The sequence below is a fragment of the Saccopteryx bilineata genome, chromosome 10 (assembly GCF_036850765.1).
Source record: "Saccopteryx bilineata isolate mSacBil1 chromosome 10, mSacBil1_pri_phased_curated, whole genome shotgun sequence".
NCBI classification, from domain to species: Eukaryota; Metazoa; Chordata; class Mammalia; order Chiroptera; family Emballonuridae; genus Saccopteryx; species Saccopteryx bilineata.
The window spans coordinates 51,853,423-51,874,600 of NC_089499.1; the positions used below are offsets into that span (position 1 = coordinate 51,853,423).

The 21,178-nt window shown below is 46.7% G+C and overlaps 1 protein-coding gene across 4 annotated transcripts in view; it reads left to right on the forward strand.

The window, feature by feature from the left end:
- Window positions 1-6,972, forward strand: part of SRGAP3 (SLIT-ROBO Rho GTPase activating protein 3) — a 259,954-nt gene extending 252,982 nt beyond the window's left edge. For 3 of the 4 annotated variants that reach the window (XM_066244398.1, XM_066244399.1, XM_066244400.1), the window contains 2 exons: window positions 1,830-2,157; window positions 6,555-6,972. In XM_066244398.1, the coding sequence (XP_066100495.1) occupies window positions 1,830-2,157; window positions 6,555-6,968 (742 nt within the window). In that variant the 3' untranslated portion in view covers window positions 6,969-6,972. The remainder of the gene's footprint in view (window positions 1-1,829; window positions 2,158-6,554) is intronic. The other variant, XM_066244401.1, reaches the window with a different exon arrangement.
- The last annotated feature ends 14,206 nt before the right edge of the window (window positions 6,973-21,178 follow it).

A 21,178-nucleotide genomic window follows, 5' to 3' on the forward strand; every position in this document is an offset into this window, starting at 1 on the left:
ACAAACAAAAAATGCTGAGTTTCTCGCTGCTTTTTAAATTAGATTCTCAAAATATAATTTTCTTTGTTTTCCCAGTGGAGAGGTCATGGGATCATCCCACACATGTGGGTACTTGCAAGTAGAGTTTAAAAAAAAAATCAGTCACAATGAGAAATTATACTATGCATTTATTTTAGAAGTCCCCGTGCCTCCTTTCAGCATACTCTGGTTGAGCAAACAGCTCGAGCCACTGTGATAGGTGATGGGATTGGGGGGGCGGGGAGTAGAAAGCTGGGGTTGGTAGATGGCCAAATCATGGTTCCTTGACTTCTAGGGGGGCCGTATCTTCTGCTGCCTCTTTTGCCCTCTCCCTCTTCCCTCCCTCATCTTTCTTCTTTCTTTCCCAATACCTCTTCCTCTCCAACACCTCTGCTTTGCTCCTGCTGGGGTACCCACAGGCGGTGCTTAGTTTGGCTGGTGGCATTAAGACCTAAAGCACTGCCTGACTGGGTGGTGGCTCAGTGGATAGAGCGTCGGACTGGGACGCAGAGGACCCAGGTTTGAAACCCCGAGGTTGCCGGCTTGAACACGGGCTCACCAGCTTGAGTGTGGGGTCACTGGCTTGAGCATGGGATCATAGATATAACCCCATGGTCGCTGGCTTGAGCCCAAGGTTGCTGGCTTAAGCAAAACGTCACTCACTCTGTTGTAGCCCCCTAGTCAAGGCACATATGAGAAAGCAATCAATGAACAACTAAGGTGCTGCAATGAAGAATTGATGCTTCTCATCTCTCTCCCTTTCTGTCTCTCTGTCCCTATCTGTCCCTCTGCCTTTGTCAAAATAAATAAGTAAGTAAATAAATAAATGTTTTAAAAAAAAGACCTAAAGCACTGCTGACCACATGGAACTTGGCCTGGTCACAGTCCATTCCAACACTCTGTCCCTCCACCTGACCCCCTGGATACTGCAGCCTTCCCTCCCTTCAGCAGTGTCTTCCTCTTTAGGATGTAGCAAAATCTCCAATGGGTGGGACTTTCTTTCTTCACAGTGCTTTCACAGCACTGAACCTCCCTCATAGGTGGGCAAGGAATATCATTCTCATTTAGCAGATTGATAAAATGGGTCTGAAAGAGGACACGGGGAAGTTGGTGACAGACAGGATAAGGACTCACCCTCCTGATAGACATGCTAGTCCCCTTTCCACTCTACCAGAGCTTCTCTGAGGGGTGAAAGGCATCCAAATGCCTGCAAGCCATGTTCAGTGATGTACTTTTTCCTCTTGAATGACTAGTTTCCTAAGATCTGGAAAAAAGCCTCCTAGGAGTAGCCCTTTGCTGGGGAGATTGGGGTGGGTGACAATGTTGGACTGTGTTCGGTTCCCAGGGGGGTTGTCCTGTGCTTGCAGGGAGCTGGTCACTTTTGGTACAGTCAAGCCTCAATGCTTCAGACCAATTAGAAGCCCTTCAGCATCATGGCAATGTCTGAACTGCTTAAGAACGTATCACGAGCCCCAGCTAACCATCACCAAGCGTTCCCAGGATGAAATCCTCCTGGCCTCCACTTACCAAGTTGCCAAGATTCATTGTGTAATTAGCACGAGCACTCTCTGCAGCTTGGAAACAGAATGCTCTGATTCCTTTGTGTGCGCAGACTAAGCCTGCCCCCTGCCGGTGAGGTCCTCGTGCTCAGCCAGCGCTTTCATTGTGGAATCGCCGAGTCTGAATGAAGGAGGCTTTACTATACTGCTCCCTAGGCTAGTGTGTAGTGCGTGGCCTGTGGGTTGACTCACCCATTCCGATTGCGGGGGTTGACCTCTGCCCCATGCCCCTGCCCCCTGGCTCCTTTGCAGAGTGCGGTTACGATCCGATGGAGCAGCCATCCCCAGGCGCCGAAGCGGGGGCGACACACACAGCCCGCCCCGGGGCCTGGGCCCCAGCATAGACACACCACCCCGGGCCGCCGCCTGCCCCAGCAGCCCCCACAAAATCCCCCTCACCCGGGGCAGGATCGAGAGCCCCGAGAAGCGGAGGATGGCAACGTTCGGGAGCGCCGGCAGCATCAACTACCCTGACAAGAAGGCGCTCTCCGAAGGGCACTCCATGAGGTCGACGTGCGGCTCCACCAGGCACAGCAGCCTGGGGGACCACAAGTCCCTGGAGGCTGAGGCCTTGGCAGAAGTAAGGGCCAGCGGGAATGCAGGCTGGGCCCGTGGAGACTCCTCAGAAGGGCAGCAGGGTGGGGACTTGTGAACGGGGAAGCCACTTTGCCCTTTATGCCAGGCTCAAGGCCAAGCCAGAACACAAGATAGCAAGCTGGCTTCCTGTCTGCCTGCTGGCCTCTCCGAGAGAGTGGAAGCTGGATGGGTGCCTCTGCTGGCTAGGGATCCTGAAAAGACTGAAGACCCCCCACCTCAGTCTCCAGGGCTGGAGGAGGAACTCCTGTCTCAGGGAAAGGCCAGATGATGGGGATGTAGTAATGCCACAAGATGGCATAACGGAGTTATTCATTCATTCATTCATTCATTCATTCATTCATGCATGCATTTATTCATCTCTTTATTCATTCATTTCATTCATTGATGATATTGATTGAGCATCTGTTGTGGACAATCACTGTGGTAGGCACTAAGAGTACAATGATGACCTAAAATGGACCTGGGCCCTGCCCACATGGAGCTGACAATTTAGAGAAAAGACATTAACCAATAACAACGTGAAATGGCAGTGGGTCAGGTGCTTTGAAAGGTGGTACATGGTATTTTGAGAGTCTAGAATGTGGGATTGTGCCTAGTGGGGAGAGACTGCCCTGGGTAGTGGTGGGCGGATGCGGTACAGCCTGAGATACAAAGGATAGGTGGAATAAATAGCTGGAAGGGAAGAATGTTCCAGGCTCTAAAACACTGAGAGTTGTTGGGGATTTTTTTCTGTAAGTTTAAAAAAATTTAAATAAGAAAGCTGTGTGATTTTTGTACTTACCAAACAAATTTGTTTAGCACATGTTTTAGGAAACAATTTGTTTGTGTTGTTTAATGTTTGCACATCTGGCTTCCTGTGTTCTTGACAGTTGTATCATATTTCCAAAAGTTTCCAGTTTTTTTCTATCTGGAATTTGGGATGGTTGCCCATTTTGTGCCCCATTCCCAGTGTTACCTTTCACTTAAGGTAAGAGATACAGCCAGAACCTTCTTGGCTGTGAGACTTCTTCTTTAGAGAATGACATTTGAATCCCTGGGTCTAGGGGAAGGGGAAAGTTGTGAGCCTGGGGGCTGTGTTCTAGAGTAAGCCAGGAAAGGTTCCAGGGGAAAACCAACACAGAAGCAGCTCACCCAGCAGCTGGAACTCTGTGTGCATCCTCAGGGCTTAGCTCGGGCCCATGTCCTGATGCCCACTCTCAAGGGTCACCTGACGACCAGCACCTTGGAATGGCTCTGCAGAGGAGGACCTGCTCTTCCTTCCATTCTTGAAGGCCGTCCTCTTGGAGAGCAGCACTCTGGCGTTCACTACCACCTAGAGATTCTTCCAAGAGCCATGGTGCGGAGTGGGCTCCCTGAGGCCTGGCCTAGAGCCCTTTGCATAAAGAATCATATGCAGTCCAGGCCAGTGTTTCCAAAAGTAGCTCCCACAGAAGACTAGTTCACAGGATTTAAATGGGGGAGAAATGTGTTTTGTGATCAACAAAGTTTGGAGAATGCTGGTTGGACACAGTTGAATGGCTTGGCTGCGAGACTTTAAGAACCTTTAAGTATGTTGGTGTGCATTGTGAATGTCCAAGAAAGAGCACAGGGCACACCCCATGACCCAGATTTCTTTGAGCTTCATTCACAGAGTATTTACAAGAGCAGCCTAAAGAATACATTGGGGGGGGGGGGGTTGCCGTGTGCATTTTTCTCCTTTTGCAAACATCTACATACTCTCTGATTTGATAGCTGCCATTCAAGAGCTCCTATCATGGACGGAGGTGATATAGGAAAGCATGGTAGACAGTGTGTTAATAGCCAAAAGGGAACACTGTATGGCCTCCAGCCTGCGCAGCATTGGCAAAGAGGAGCTGAGTTGGGGAAATACCAAGAAGTTGCTAGAGTTACCCAAAATTCTGTGTTCTCAAAACATCCTCTAGGACAGGGGTCGGGAACCTGTTTGGCTGAGAAAGCCATGAATGCCACATATTTTAAAATATAATTCTGTGAGAGCCATACAGACCCGTGTATGTTAGGCATAATCCAATAAAAATTTGGTGTTGTCCTGGAGGACAGCTGTGATTGGCTCCAGCCACCCGCAACCATGAACATGAGCGGTAGGAAATGAATGGATTGTAATACATAAGAATGTTTTATATTTTTTAACATTTTTTTTTATTAAAGATTTGTCTGCGAGCCAGATGCAGCCATCAAAAGAGCCACATCTGGCTCGTGAGCCATAGGTTCCCGACCCCTGCTATAGAACTTAGACGTGGACACAGTGAAAAGGCTGTGTGAGGAACTTGCCACACTGTCATCCAAAGTGGGAAGCTGTAATTTGGGGGGCAGTGAAAAGTGCTCACTTTCCCCACAGTCTGTTGTCCCCCAGAAGCTCTCTTCAGCTCCACTCTGGGGATTGCAGCCTCACCTCTCAGACTAATGCCAGGCTGATTCCAGCTGATCTTTCTCTGAGCTTTCTGTCTTTTTGGTTCATACTCTGCCAGGGTAGAGGGGTGGTGGTGGGATGGATGGTGGGAAAGGGGCGATAATTGCATTTTATTTATTGAAGTTTTACCTTTCAGCTCACAGTGGAGTAGAGCAAACAAAGAGAAGTGGTGTCAATACAGGAGTTAATTTAAACAGAGTAAAGCTTTAAAAGCAGACTTTATCACTGCAGGGTTGGGAGGAAGCAAAGATGGGGAGAGCACTGCCATCTCTCCCACTATTCAGAAAATCCCCACAGCTGATCCTTTTGGATAGAGGCCCAAAAGGCCCCTTCTTAAAGGAGCCAGTATTATGGGGCAAAGGATAAAAGCTAATGTTAGCTTTATGTTAATATTAGCTAATTATTATTAATAGTCTTTTAACAGAGCAAAAAGGAGATTGGAGCCCGTCTGTCATGGGGGCCCGGCAGGCATTAGACCACCTGCTAACAGGAGAAAAAGAGGTAAAAGAGGAGGTGGGTATAGAGAGGGTGGCCAGGACATCTCTAGGCTCCAACCCCATCAGTCTGACCGGATTTGTAGATTTTCCAGGTTTGCCCCAGGGCAGAAGAGCAATGTGTCTTAATAGTCATCATTGTCACTGAAGCTGAGTACAGACCTTCCAACAGTGGTTTAAAGCAGTATCCCTAAATGTCCCCACAATGGCCGAGCCCCCGGGCCTCTGGCCCCACTCAGCCTGAGCAGCTCCTCTGGCACATTTCCTGTGCGCTCTGACAAGAGGGACTTGAAAAACCACTGTCTGGCAGTTCACAAAGCTTCATCACATCCATTTCCTCATTCCATCTTTACAGTAAACTTGGGGCTTTCAAAAGGTGAGCAAAGTATGGTGCTGAGCAACTGAGACTTGCAAGTGGCAGAGCAGTCTTTGCTCAAAAGTCCCAGCCCTACCTCCCAGCTCAGGGTTCCTAGGTTAAATGCTGACTTCCAGCTCCAGCGCCCCCTCCTGGGAAGAAGGCAGGCTGGGCCCCAGGCTGACAAAGCAGTGCTCTTCCCCCCGCCCCAGGTCCTGCGTGTGCCATAATCTCTGTGTCGTTCAAAACTCTCATCTTAATGAACTTAAATATTAAAACTTCCCAGGAATTATGTAGGCAGATAAAGATTTTTGTTGCTTTTTAAGACTTCAATTTAAAATATATATATATTTTTTCTGATTATAACATAGAGATAAAAGTAACAGTCCCATCATTTGGGGGTGAACATTCTGATATATAACCTTCAAGGGATTTCTCTGTGGGTAAGTATTTTAAAAATAATAATGGTTAGTGGCATGGACTTTGGAGACCAACTGCCTGGGTTGAGACTGGGACTGTTCTGCTAACTAGCTCTGTGAGCTTGGGCAGGTTACTTAACCAGTCTGAGCTTCCATTTCCTCATATGTGCAATGGGCTTAATGATAGTTTCTACCTTACAAGTGTGAGGATTGAGTGAACTACTCGTGACAAGGGCATGGTTTGGTGCTCAGCGTTAGCACTGCCATTTGTGATTCTCATGATTTGTGAGCACAGGGGGATCATATCATTTAATTAATCATCAAGCCCCTGAGTTCTGTACTCTAATGATCTGTAATCTGAGACTCAGACAGGTGAGGTAATTTGCCCAAGTCATGTAGCAAGGAAGTGGCAGAGTCAGAATTTGAATCCATGGCTGTCTGACTCCAGAGCTTGCCTTTCTTCACCAGTGGTCTGACTTGCCCTCATTAAGTTAGTTTCTTGCTCAGGCAGTGTGCAGGCCACAACCACATGGATTGCCCAATTGGTGGCACCCTGGAGGTTTCAAAAGCTCCATGCCAGCCATCAATCCCCTGGGGAAACCTCCCTCAGAAGCCCACAAGCTGCTGAGGAAGGATTGGGCCCCAGGCCGCCAGACTGCTAACCAGAGCTCTCTCCATCCCCAGGACATCGAGAAGACCATGAGCACAGCTCTGCACGAGCTGCGGGAACTTGAGAGGCAGAACACAGTCAAGCAGGCACCGGATGTGGTGCTGGACACCCTGGAGCCACTGAAGAATCCGCCAGGCCCCATCAGCTCGGAGCCCGCCAGCCCCTTGCACACCATCGTAATCCGTGACCCTGACGCCGCCATGCGCCGCAGCAGCAGCTCCTCCACCGAGATGATGACCACCTTCAAGCCAGCCCTGTCTGCCCGCCTGGCTGGCGCCCAGCTGCGCCCGCCTCCTATGCGGCCCGTGCGCCCAGTGGTCCAGCACCGGTCCAGCAGCAGCAGCAGCTCAGGCGTGGGCAGCCCAGCCGTGACGCCCACTGAGAAGATGTTCCCCAACAGCTCAGCGGACAAGTCAGGCACCATGTGACCAACAGGATGAAGCGGCACTGCCCTGGCCCACTGTGGCGCACCATGGCCAAGAGTGGCCTCTGTGACTCCCACATCCTTCCCAGTGCTCCTGGCCTTGTCTGGAGGAGCCAGAAGCTAGCCTGAAAGAACATCTATGCAGAGCTGGGGCCCGGCGCTCCTGCAGCCGGCATCCAGGCTACACAGGGGTCCAGAGCAGAGCAGAGCAGAGCAGCCCCAGCTAGAGTATTTCCTAAGACTGTGGCAGAATATTCAATGGCTTCGCCCGCATATCATCACTGGAAAGTTATTCTCTCTACATACGTAAATATGTGTGTATGTGTATGTGTGCATATATACACATATATATGTACGTATGTGTCTGTAGGTGTGTGTGTATATATATATATTTATGCATCTATATACATATACTAGATCTGAACACACATACTAAATGTATATAGGATCTCCTTTTTCTTTTTATGAAACTTAGATTTACCTCAGACCCATGCCACCAAACATCTCCCGCTGTTATTTGGTGGGATTTGCAGGGACTTCTCTGGGAGAATTTAGAGGCCCACAGTAACTGCAAATGAAGCAATATACCACTAACCTGCAGAAAAACAAAAAGTCTCCCACTGTCTCCAGAAGTTGTGGCCTTCCAGAACAGTCTGCCCCTAAATGAAGGGTGGGGCAGGCAGTTCCCCAAGCAGGCTGCTCCTAGAGGTGGGGAACCCTTCACTGAACCCCCCTGTCTACCCCAGAGACCCTGCCTTTCCACCTGAAGGCCAAGGGCCAACTGTACCCCTGAAGGCACGGGAGGATGTTGGCGAGAAGACCGCTGGCCACAGCATCCTTGTATTTGTACGTAGAAAAGGGGATAGTAAGAACCTAAGCCCCATTGTAGCACAGTGTTATTATGTGTGGTTGGGAAAAAGGAAAAAAACAAACAAAAAAACACCACAGTGGTGTGGAACACTTCAAAACCTAGAAATACTGTAGGAATAATTCTGGTAACTATAGAAGTTTAACTTATACAATTTTCAAAATATTTAAGTTTTTCTTTTCCTCTTTCTACTAATTATACCGTGTCAGATTTGGAACTAAACAGGCAAGGAGGCTTTGAGTCACATCATTTTAATTTAAAATCAGGCTATGATGCACTTTGGCTGGTACCCTCTTGCACGAAGTGCATGAACCATAAATGCCCAGCTCAGACCAGGGGCCGAGGGGGGGCGATCCTTGGCACTCCTGTCCTAGAGAATGCTTCAGTTGAGTTTATGCAAGTGAAATAGCTTCCCCCTCTCTCTCTTCCCTTGCTTTTCACCCACCTTCTCCAGAGCATGTAATGTAATTGAAAATATGGTGAAAGAGTTGGGGTGTGTAATCATCAAGTGTTATGAGCAAGGCTTTCACCCCTTGGCTGGGAAAAGGCCTTCTGGATCATCCTCATTCAATTCTATTTTACTTCCTCTTTGGATCTCTTCATTTTCCAAAGATGGCTGTTCTGGATAATGGAATACAAGCAAATAGATTCCAATGGAACCACTTTTATTCACCACCCTCGAGCCAAGCCAAGGCTTTCCTTCCTGTGTTCTCAAGCTCCATCTCTTTCTCTTTCTCAAGGCTTCTGAGTGTGTCCATGGCTGTGCTTTGGAATCAGAGCCCTGTGTTTGAGCCCCAGCCCCCACCCTTTGGGAGCTGTGGTACTCTGGGCTTGTCCCTACACCTCACTGAGCCTCAGTTTCCTGCTCCATAAAGTGAAGATAATACAAATAAAATGTAAGTGAGAAAGCTGTTTAAACTAGAAAGCACTGTGCCAACACAATTATTCTTTTTATTGTTATTAGTAATGTAAGTCTTTTAGCTCAAAAACCATCCTAGATCTTCCTTTTGAAACCTCCTAATGGCTTTTGAGAAGTAGGCAGTGGAATTGTCCTAGCAGCTTCCTAAGATCCCCAAAGTATGGCCCTACCGATACATCACTTATTGATGCTTGAAATTTCATCACTACATTTCACCCCATTGGATAAATCTTGCCTGTCCTCTAGTCTTCCATAAAAAGTTGAATACACCCCAGATAGAGGGACCTACTGAGTCATTAACATCTGGGTGTGTGGGAGTGGTTAGCCATTCTGCCTCCGCTGAGGATGGACAGAACACACAATGGAAGGAAGAATCAAAAAAGAGTGCAAAAAGAATGCCAAGAAGAAGCCAGTGACAAGCTTGACCTTTCTCATTTTGCTTAGAACCGACCATTCTCTTGTAGCTCCTGGATATGAAAGCACTTTAGAACCAGCTAAGAGCCCTCTGCCTTTGTGAGCAGTATGAAGACATCCCCATTTTACAGCTTACAAAAGAAAGCAAGGCCCTGGGATGTACTGTGATTTGCCCAATATTTATAGATGCCTGAGGCCTTGTCAGGCTCATAGTCATTTATTTGCAAAGATGCTATGCTGTCCAGGCAGGCTATAAGACATCCCATTTCTACCCCACAGATACTCCCAGACACTAAATATATTGAATAGTAGCCTCCTGGGCAAAAATGTAACATTCTCTGCCATGACTACCAGAGGAAAAGAGAAAATTTGAATTGACAGAACCATTGCCTAATATACATAATACCAGTCAGACCTTGTGGCTTTTCCTTTGAATTGACTAACTTCATTTTTCTTTCCTGAAACTGGGCCCGCCTTAATTTACTGAATTTACCTGTAGGCAGAGCTGGAGCTGTTTTCCTTAAGCACCTGTTTTTCCATTGGGAAAAGGCTGACGAGGTCACATTTAAAGAAACTCACACCTCACTCATCCAGCCCCAAATCTGAGCCTGATGCAGAACCAAATGGAAAAATACTTTCCTGCCCCTACCCCCCCCCCCGCACCCACTTTCTCATCTGTCACTCTGCATGTCTTGGTCTCCTTCATAGGCACCCCGGTCCCACCCACGGTCACTGAGCATGGGCATTCTCTTCCTGACTCCTGCCTGTGTTAGTCCATTATATATTGCTGTATTTGCTTAAATGCTGGAAAGTAACTGTTAAAATGTGAAACTGTAATTTTTAAAAAGGTGACAATTAAATTATAGCCAATGCCACTCACCAAATCTTTGCACCTAGTAGATAGTTCAATGTAAAAATCAAATACCAGAAACCTAACTGTACAGTGAGTGTGGGGGAAATGTAGTAACCTAGTTAGTAGTTCTCAATATAACCAATTGTACAAGGGGAAGTGGTGTTTACCTACTTGTTCATCACCATTACTGAAAGCTGTACTGATCAGTTTGTCAATAACGGGCTTTTTTTTTTTTTTTTGCTTCACAGAATGATTTCTTAACCTTTGACTTACCGAGAGGTCAAGCCTTTTGTCTTTATGTGTAACCAATGTTCAGTCTATTTTAGGAATGAACCAGCAAGATGTTCATTTGAAATTGACCAAAGACAATTCCTTCCTGGTCTAGTTTCCTGGGTCTCGGGGCCCAGCCACCGCTAAAGACCTTTCTGGGATAAAATTGAGAACAAGCCGTGCTTCCTACCCCACTCTCCCTCTCTCCCTTTATTCCCTTTTCCTCTTAAAGAGCTGCTCTGAGCTGTGGGATTCTATGAAAAATTCTTGCCTTTCCTTGTTTTCAGTGCTAACGATTTCTCACCTTGAAGCGCCTTTGAACCCAGACAGAGCGCACAACAGGAGGGACTCGTAAGCTTGGGCATGAGGCTTGGGAGTCTGTCCTCTGAGGTCACCAGGCCAAGGGGCAGGAGAGGAGCGGATTCCCAAGGGATAAAAGGTTCTATTCAATGAAGAATTCCGAGTGGGAAGAGACACAGGGAAATGGAGCCACCCTTTGGCCACCAGCTGGAACCAGCAGTTCAGAGATCTGCCTTATTTATAAACCCTTCCGAACTGGTTTGTGGTACACAGAGAGAGCCAGTGTGGGGAAGGGCCTTGACAAGGGGCTGGTTTCTCTGTTGGAGGCCCTCGGAGTGCCTTGTTGGGTATATTTCTTTCTCATTCAGGAGGCATGAATGCAGAGGACTTCCTGTGACCTGGTCGTTATTTGGCCCCCAGCGCACATATGCTGCTGATGGAAAACCACAAGGACTAATGTAACAGTTCTTCCTCTCAGTCTTTCTATTCCTAACTTTTCACACATCCAGATGGTTCCACACTAGAGCAAATGCCTCATTCTCCTGACCCAGAAAGAGCAAGGGCTGGCTCACAACCATGGTGAGGGCCCTGTGGGCTTAGGGGGATGGTGGGGAGAGAAAGGCAGAAAGGGGTGAGCCGAGGTGTTGCTTAGCTGATTTTCTGCTATGCAGAGTTAATGCTGACGTTTCATGTCAACTTCCCCGGTTCTCTGGGGTCTCCTCTCTCCTGAGCAGCCATGTAGAGAATTCCCCGAAGCTGCCCAGGGGAGCTGAGGAAGGGGCCTGGCTGTCAGGGTGAAGTGGTCCTGGCCTCTCTGAGGTTGATCTGCCAGTGTCCCATTGTCCCATCCTCTGGGACTGGCCAAATGGCCAATGCTGTCCCTTGCTGACACCTCCTTTCTGTGTAAACTGTCCCAAGCAAATAACAAAGCTGTTTCTTGAACCAGAACACCCAGAGCGCACTCTGCCTTCCTTAGACGAAAGGTTCTGCTAGAGTTTCCACTGAAGCCCTAGCTCCTGGCAGTGTGACTGTTTACACGGTTTGGCAATAGGTTTGATTCTGATTGCTTCAGAGTGGCTGGTCTATTTTGTTTCCTTTGGTTTCCTTCCTCCCAAAACTGTGTCAGAAAATAAAAAACACACACAAAAAAACCCCTGAAACCACCCTTGGAAATTGCTGGTTGCCTGTCCCCACGTGATGAGGAGTGCTACCCTATTCCGGATATCGTTTTTCTATCTTACAACCAAACGCCCGTCCTATAGCGTGTCTGATTGGATCCTCTGTCGCATATTCTGATGGTGCCTGCTGGTTTGATGTGGAGCTATCCTGTGAAATAAAACAGCTTAACTTTTCTCAAACACGCACTCCAGTGGCTTTTTGAAAGTGTGAGAAGGCCCATCGGGGGTGGGGAGGTGCCAGGGGTGAGTGTTACTACCCAGGAACCATCCCCAAAAGGTCCTTTAGCTCAGCTCCAACAAGTGGAAGGCCAAGGTTCCAAGGAGGACTGCCTTGACCTCAGAGCCTCCTGAAGAAGGGAACTGGGGTGCCTGCTGGCCAGCAGGAGCCAGAGTGTCCACGCCAAGGCACGTGGAGGAGCTGTCCAGAGAGTGCCTTCAAACGTTGAAGACATACACTAGAGGCCACAGGATGCTGATTTCCAGTGTGAAGGCAAATGCAACATTTTAGCTAGCATTCATTGTCTAAACACATGTGATACAGCCCCTAAGACACTTATTTTTTACCTAATATGTGTGTGTGAAGTGTTTACTGATCACTATCTCCGTCCCCAGTACTAGATAAAGCCTTTACATGCATTTTCTCAAAATAGCTATTGAAGGTAAGCACACTTGTTAAACCCCATTCTGAAGATGAGGAAACTCAGGCTCTGAGAGGTTAAGTGGCTCACCCAAAGTTAGGCTAGGAAATGAAGGAGCCAGAATTTGAGCCCTGTCTGTCTGACTCCAAAGTCATGCTCTTACAAGTTCACAGTACTGCCTGTCATTGGGCGTGCTCATTAAACCAGGATTGGTGGCAGGATCTCATGATTAAGGTGTTTGTTTACTGCCTGCCACAATCAAGGGAAACACCAAGGCCTTGCCTTTCTGATGTACCATCTGGTGGGTCTTCATGCAAGGGCCCTTTTGCAGAAGAGAACAAAGTCTTCTGCCAGCCTCAGGGAATTCAGTATTCCCACCATAACCACTTGATGCTCAGTGTAAATTTCTTGCTAATTCTAGGCTCCAATACTGTGTACCTGTCCCAATGCCTCTTCTTCTTTGGGAGACCTTACCCTCAGTGCCTTTATTTGGTGCAGATTGAATGGGTTTTTGTTTCTTGCAATCAAATGGAAAAAGAGGAAAGAATAGTAATAGCAATATGTTGTGAGTGCATACTATGTTCCAGGCATTCTTCTGAGCCCTTTCACATACAGAAGCCGACTCCCGAATCCTCTCCACCACCCTATAAAATAGGTCTTCCCAGTTTATTTAAGAGGGAACAGCACAGAGAGGTTAAGTAACTTACTAAAGGGCATGCTGCTGAGAAGTTGGAGCTGGGTCTCCGCCATTCTCTCCTAGGCTCGAGGACTGGACCTGACCCTGGGTGTGATTTGGAATAGAAAACAGTGTGTAACTGTGAGCTTCACTAGTCTGGGTTTGTTTACCCCAAGATCCCTCCCTCAGGGTGGCCTTGTGCCAGGCACAGGGCCACTGTGGTGGGGACGGGTGGTCTGCTGCTGTTCGTTGCTGCTCAGACTCCCAAGAAGGAGCCAGGATGGACTTGGTGTTCTCCCAGGCCCCCTTGCCTCTGACATGAGGGTGCACTTTATATTGGACAATTCCTCAGAGAAAGGGAGTCTGTGGGCAGGGGGAGAAGCCTAGAAATGGCCCTGCTACTGCCTCAATACGTGTAGCTGCAGGGGACCCGTGCCTGGAGTGGCCATAAGAAGAGCTTTCCTAGTGGAAGGTTGTGGAAAAGGACAGAAGAAACCAGAGCAGCAGCAGCAGCAACAGCTTCTTTTGAGCACTTACTCTTTATAGTAAGTGCTCAAAAATATGAATGAGTATTTACCCACAACTGGGGGGAAATGCCATTTCTGAGTGAGAAGGGCTAAGCACTTAAACAAAATTACATCTCCGGCCATCATTCACTCATTTAACAAATTATTCTTAAGCACCTACTGTCATGATAAACTATTTAGTTGGTTACAATTAAGTTATAGCTGGGTTCATTAGGTAGTTCACGATGTAAAATGAAAGTAATTAGGAGTCAATTGAATAGGCAAAGATACTCATAGCAAACTAAATACTGTAACATAGACTTTAATTCACTCACAGTTTGGACTAGTGGCTGGCTAAGTCTAGGTCCTCGCTTCGGTGGGGCCCTGAACAAACCTACTTGGAGAGGCAGAGTGCTTCAGGCCAGCTGACAAATGGTCATGGTGGGTGATGTGGAGTCGGTGTTGGAGTCTCAGGTAACTGACTTGATCTTCACCCCGCTATTTATATTTGGTTTGGCTACTTGTCACATCATAGAGTTACATTATCACACTTCAAACATAAGTCACATACGAGTGTGATAAGGTTGACAGATGGACTTATTAGAGAAGGGAGTAAACCTGTTACTCCTTGGTAATTGGCCCTTGCATAGTGGGTTTCTACATAAAATATAGTTAATCACATTACTTCACACATGGTATTAGTATGCAGTTACAACATGGAGTTATCATAAAAGGGTGTAAACTGGTTACACCTAAATCACCCTTAGTTTCCTTTTTACATTTTACAGTATATTAATTTGATTTTAGTTTACTATAACAACCTACTGTGTGCTAAGCTTCAGGTGAGAAATGCAGCTTGAGTAAAGTGAACCGAGCTCCCTGTGGAGTTTTCTGGTCAAATACTGTAGATCAAACGATGACAACAACAAAACAGGGAGCACCAAGGGTGTGGGGAGGAAGGATATCGGTCCTGCTCTAGACTAGGAAGTTGAGACAGCCTCTCTGAGGAGAAGCTTAAACTGGGAACAGAAGCCTAAGAAGGACCCATCACGTGAAGTGGTGAGGGTGGGATTGGAGAGGGACCAGGAGGACAAACACTACAGGCAAAGACTCTAGGTGAGAAGGAGCTTGGTGTGTGAGACAAGAAGGCCAGTGTGGCTGGCACTGGGGGAGCGAGAGATGTGCAAATAGGCCCGAAGGAGGAAGGCTTATGCAGCACCCTTTTGAGCCATAGTGAGAATTCTAAGAGCAATGAGAAGCCTTTGAAAGGTTTTCACAGGGGAATTACTCAATCCTATTTATTGCTGTTGAAAAGTTATCTCTGGCTTCCAGATTACAGCTGCTTTCTAACAATGGAGGGCTTGAGCAATGATTAAGGATTTAAATACTGTATGGGGGTCCCGTGATGCAGTGACATGAACCCTGGATTATAATGAACCTGCTTCTCTGTACCTGATAAAGGAGATGGAGGAATTTTATTGTTATTTATGGGTCTTGAGAACCCCCACTCCATTTTGTGTCTGAACTTCCAGCTCTGCTTCATCCACACATCCCTCATCTTTTCCCCCAAAGGACTTAATTGAATTATTCCTGATATGGAGATCAATGGCTCATGCATGGAGCAGGCCTGCAGACCTTTACTACAGGCAACTTACAGAGTCTTGTCATATATGGAACAAAATTTTCCTTCTTCAAATGCCTATTCTTTTAATTGAGCCTAGACCTACTGGTCTTTGATGTCCTGATAAATAGCTTGTCTCTTTCTGCTTTACATCATGCTGTTAAGAATGCATTAAGGCCCTGGCCGGTTGGCTCAGCGGTAGAGCGTCGGCCTGGTGTGCGGGGGACCCGGGTTCGATTCCCGGCCAGGGCACATAGGAGAAGTGCCCATCTGCTTCTCCACCCCCCGTCCTTCCTCTCTCTTCCCCTCCCGCAGCCAAGGTTCTATTGGAGCAAAGATGGCCTGGGCGCTGGAGATGGCTCCTTGGCCTCTGCCCCAGGCGCTAGAGTGGCTCTGGACGTGGCAGAGTAACACCCTGGAGGGGCAGAACATCGCCCCCTGGTGGGCAGAGCGTCGCCCCTGGTGGGTGTGCCGGGTGGATCCCGGTCCGGGGCATGCGGGAGTCTGTCTGACTGTCTCTCCCTGTTTCCAGCTTCAGAAAAATAGAAAGAAAGAAAAAAGAATGCATTAAGCCTGACCAGGTGGTGACGCAGTGGATAGAGCAGTCAGGACTCAAAAACCCAGCTCAGCCTGGTTTACATGAAAGGAATAATTTTTGCTCTATCCAAATGAAAATAGCATAGGATTCAGGAAGGCCTGGATCCAGGAGTTTCAACAATGTCAACAAGCTTCTGCCCCTCCACCTCTCATTCTTTCTCAACAGGAAAGCTATAAGGCATGAACTATTATTAGTCCCATGAAGTTTGGAGATATAAAGTGACTTTTCCAGACCATACAGTTGACAACAATGTAAATCTGAATGCATGGAGAAGAGCGCAACTGACACAAGTGGCAGCTCCCCCCTCTTACTTTCATATTTGTTTCTTTGTTTCTGATATGCCCATCCAAGCTCTCCATTCCAGTGATGTCAAACATAGAGACACCGTATCCGCACGGACCCACAAAGACGGGCTCCTGACGACTGCCTCTTCTTGACCCCCACATAGACTATTTACACATGTGACTACAGGAGGGCAGAGGTGGGGCTTAACTTGACTCTTTGTCATCTATAAGCCCAGCTCAAGGTCTTTTAGGAAGTTAAATGGAAGGATGAAATAAATGAATGAAAAATGAATGGGGTGATTGTTCTGCATTTCTTCCTCAAAGCTTGAGCTCACAGCCAGCTCAATACTCTACTGGCCCCATGTGGCCATCTGTAAAATGGCAGGCAAGATGAGTTACCGCCTAATTTTATTGTGAAAAATTTCAAACTTAAAGAACATTGAGAATAGTATAATTAACCCATTATGTCTATCATCTAGATTTAAAAATTGTTTACATCTTTCAAAATTTGCTTTATTTTTTAATATTTCAAATAAATCACTAATGTCATGACATTTTACCTTAAAGTACACCAGCATGCATCTCTAAAAATGACATTTTTCTACATGATAATCCAACTGTCACACTTAGTAGGATTAGTAATAACTTGTCAGTATGAAATCATATCTAATTCATATTTACGTTTCATTGATTGTTTCTTCCCAGATTAAAAAAGTCTTTTAAAAGCTGGTTTGTTCAGGCCCTGGCTGGTTGGCTTAGTGGTAGAGCGTTGGCCTGGCATGCAGAAGTTCTGGGTTTGATTCCTGGCCAGGGCACACAGGAGAAGCGCCCATCTGCTTCTCCACCCCTCCCCCTCTCCTTCCTCTCTGTCTCTTTCTTCCCCTCCCGCAGCCAAGGCTCCATTGGAGCAAAGATGGCCTGGGCTGGGCGCTGAGGATGGCTCTGTGGCCTCTGCCTCAGGCGCTAGAGTGGCTCTGGTTGCAACAGAGCAATGCCCCAGATGGGCAGAGCATCACCCCCTGGTGGGTGTGCCGGGTGGATCCTGGTCGGGTGCATGCGGGAGTCTGTCTGACTGCCTCCCCGTTTTCAGCTTCAGAAAAATACACACACAAAAAAGTTGGTTTGTTCAAATCAAGATCTTTGTTTGGCTATAACAAGGTTATGTCTCAAATCTTTTTTATTCTAGAACAGTGACCTCATGACCTTTATAGAACTCTAGTTTGGCCTGACCTGTGGTGGCGCAGTGGATAAAGTGTCAACCTGGAACGCTGAGGTTGCCAGTTCGAAACTCTGGGCTTGTCCAGTCAAGGCACATAGGCACATATGGGAGTTGATGCTTTCTGCTCCTCCCCCTCTTCTCTCTCCCCCCTTCTCTAAAATGAATACATAAAATCTTTAAAGAACTCTAGTTCATCTTCAGGAACAATACCTAACAGTCTGAATTTGTTTGCTGTCCTCCATTTATGCCTTGTAAACTGAAGTTGGGTCTAAATGTTTGATTAGAATCGCTTGCACCAGTCTGGGCAAGAATGTTCCCTAGATGATGTGTACTTCATGTTACATCACATCAGGAGGTGCATGTGTTTTGTGTCCACTTTTAGAGATGATAAAATGATAAGATTCAGGGGGGTTCACCACCACCCCTCCATTAAAAAGCTGTGTTTTCCCTGGGAGCAGAAACTGACTGTGGTTTGATGATTTGGAACCTGGCGAATATTCAGTTGACCAAGAATCTCTCCCCCTTTCTGATCATCGCCTGGAATAATAATGTCTCATTAGGAGATGCAACATGGTGATCTCCTAATTTTATCATTTCTTCTATATTTATAAGCTCAGATTCTCATCATCAAGGGCTAGTATTTCCCTAAAGTATAGTCCTTTTTTGGAAGGGAAGAATAAATGGTTAAGTCTTTCTACTTCTTTATCAACTTTCAGAGTGAGAAGCTGATAGTCACTACCTCCAGTGGTAGCAAATTAGGGATTTCCTTTCTTGTGCTGAGACTTATTATACATTTCTGGATTTAAAAATATTCCAATGTGGTTCAATCATTTGCAGTCAATAGTCTTTTTGATGCTAAATTCAATGGGAGCCACTTCAAGCTGGCTCTTGTATTTTTGACATTAGTTTTTGATAGCTTCCTTATTTGGGGCACAATAAGATCTCCAGTCTTATCTTGCACCTGTTCTGCCCCAGGCTTAAAATCAGCCATGTCTCTGATGAGTCCTGATTCCTTCTAGTGGGGACCAGAGGTGGTAAGTGGTGGAGCTGAGATTGAGCATAGGCAGTCTGACTGCAGAGCTGGAGTGCTTCACTTCTGTACCTCTGGTTAAAAATGTGTTCTAGTGCCTCACCTGTGGTGGCGCAGTGGATAAAGCATCAACCTGGAAATGCTGAGGTTGCCGGTTCAAAACCCTGGGCTTGCCTGGTCAAGCACATATGGGAGTTAATGCTTCCTACTCCCCCCCTTCTCTATAATAAATAAATAAAATCTTTAAAAAAAAATGTGTTCTAGTGACAATAACAGTAATAATTATCACTGTTACTCCTACTGCCATAGCCAGCTCCTCATTATGTGCCATACACCCTGATAGGTGCTACCCCACATTTAAAAATGTATTCATAAAAAAAAAAAATGGCCTGACCAGGTGGTGGCACAGTGGATAGAGCATTGGACTGGGATGCGGAAAGACCCAGGTTCAAGACCCCAAGGTCGCCAGCTTGAGCGCGGGCTCATCTGGCTTGAGCAAAAAGCTCACCAGCTTGGACCCAAGGTTGCTGGCTCCAGCAAGGGGTTACTCAGTCTGCTGAAGGCCCGCAGTCAAGCCACATATGAGAAAGCAATCAATGAACAACTAAGAAGTCGCAACGCGCAACGAAAAACTAATGATTAATGCTTCTCATCTCTCTCTGTTCCTGTCTGTCCCTGTCTATCTCTGCTTCTGTAAAAAAAAAAAAAATGTATTCATTATAACAACGCTTCAGAGGTAGGTGTTATTATTCTGACCGAGGCTCTGAAGGTGAGTGACTTACCCCAGATCACATGGTGAGTAGAAGAGCAGGGATAGAAACAGAGGTCCATGTGACGCTAAATCCTGTTCCTTTAGTCACTATAGACTATGGTGGTTGGTGAGAATTCTGTCTGGTGATTTCCACTCTGGTTTTTTTTTCCCCCCAAAGATTCATTGCTTTGCTCCCTTAGCCCCAGGTGCTCCTGTGTCCCAGGACCACAGAGCCACAGGGCCAGACATCAGTTGGTTTCTTTCCAGGTGATCCAGCCAGTGAGCATTTGTTGGCTCCCCACTACATTCACAGCTGTGCTAGGACACAGACGGTCCGGTCAGGGAGACAAAATAATTGCCATACAGTGTGTTTGTGCTGGAACATAAGAGATGTGACCTGCTTTAGCAACCCCAAAGATCCCAGGAGGTTCTGGGAACCTAAACAGCCTTGAGAGTCAAAGAATTGGAGCTTGAATGAGAGAGGGATATCCAGACATCATGACAGATGGTAGAGACTTCCTGGTAACTCAACTGCACACCCTTCAATTTGTTCCAAGTAGATGGCTGCCTCCTTGTAAGGAGAAATGCCTGGGAGCCTACAGAGACAAGGAGAGTTGTATACGAGTTGCTCTTCACAAGAAGGACTGTCCTGCCCAGGCACCCATAAAGTCAAGCATTAGATCAGAAGCACAGTATAGATAAGTATTGGGATCAAAAGGAGCAGAGAAAGCTGCTATGGGGGAGAGGAGGGGCCATTAGAAATGAGTCTCCAGCAATTCTCTATCTGGGGGCTCCCAAGCCAGCTCCAGGCAAGCAGAAGACTTCTGTGGAGGGTTACTAGAGTTTTTGATCACTGTAGTAGCAGTTATCCATTGCTGTATAACAAATCACCCCCAAATTTGCTGGCTTAAGACAGACAACATTTATCTCTCTGCCTCCCCTTCTCTCAATGAATAAATAATAATAATTAATTAAAAAAAGATAAACAACGTTTATTATTGGCCGTGTCCTGTGGGTGTGTCGAGCAGTTTTCTGGTCAGGGCTGGCTGAGCTGATCTCCGTGGCAAGGAAGTGGCTCGGCTAGAGCTGGATGGCCTAGGATAGCCTCACTCACATGTCTTGTGGGTAGCTTAGTGTCAACTGGGTGATAAAGACAATTTGGCCAGCTGTTTCTCATATCCAGGAAGATTGTTAGGATTTGTTCACATGGTGGTGGCTAGAAGGTTCCCAAAGGCCATAAGAAAGAAGGAAGCTCCGGTGTGCAGGCACTTCCCCACGCTCTGTTGGCATCACCTTTGTTCATGTCACATTAACCTAAGCGAGTCACATGGCCAAGTCCAGATTCAGATTCAAGGAGTGAAGAAATAGATCCATCTCTTGATGGAAGAACTCAGATCATAAAGAGGTATGGATATAGGCAGGGGAAGAAGTTACAACTTTTTTTGCAATCTTCATTCTTACAGCATTTATTCCCTCTCTTACTCTATATAGCACTCCAATGTTCATTTGGGGTATCCAGAGACCAGACAATCTGAGGTGCAGTGATTAGTTCAAGGATGGAACATGTGACCCCATTCTGGCCAATGAGGTTTAGCCCTGGCACTTTTGCTGGGAACTATTGGGAATGAGGTGCTTTCTTTCTGCTCAAGCAGCTGTGCTAGTAGTACATAGGCCTGGATCTTCAGGAGGCCATGTTTGCCACCATGTGCACATGTGGATGACAGCGGGAGCATTAAGTCAGCACTGAGGAAAGCAGACATAAATCATTCAGGAAGAGAGATTGAGGATAAGGAAAAGAGACCAATCTGATGATATCTGGTTCAAACCACATCTGAACACTTACTCCTGGACTTTTACGAGCTGATACATACCTTTTTTTGATTAGGCCATTTTGAGTTAGCTAACTCAACACTTGCAACCAAAAGAACCCAGACTACTACATCTCCCTCCCTTACAAGTTCTTCCTCTCTGAACTCAAAGCTCTTCCCATCTGTAGACATTGATTTGAATAGATACTCTTTGTCTAGTTTACTGATTATCACCGCTGTCTGGTCATATAGTAAGTTCTTAGTAAACATTTGTTGAAAGC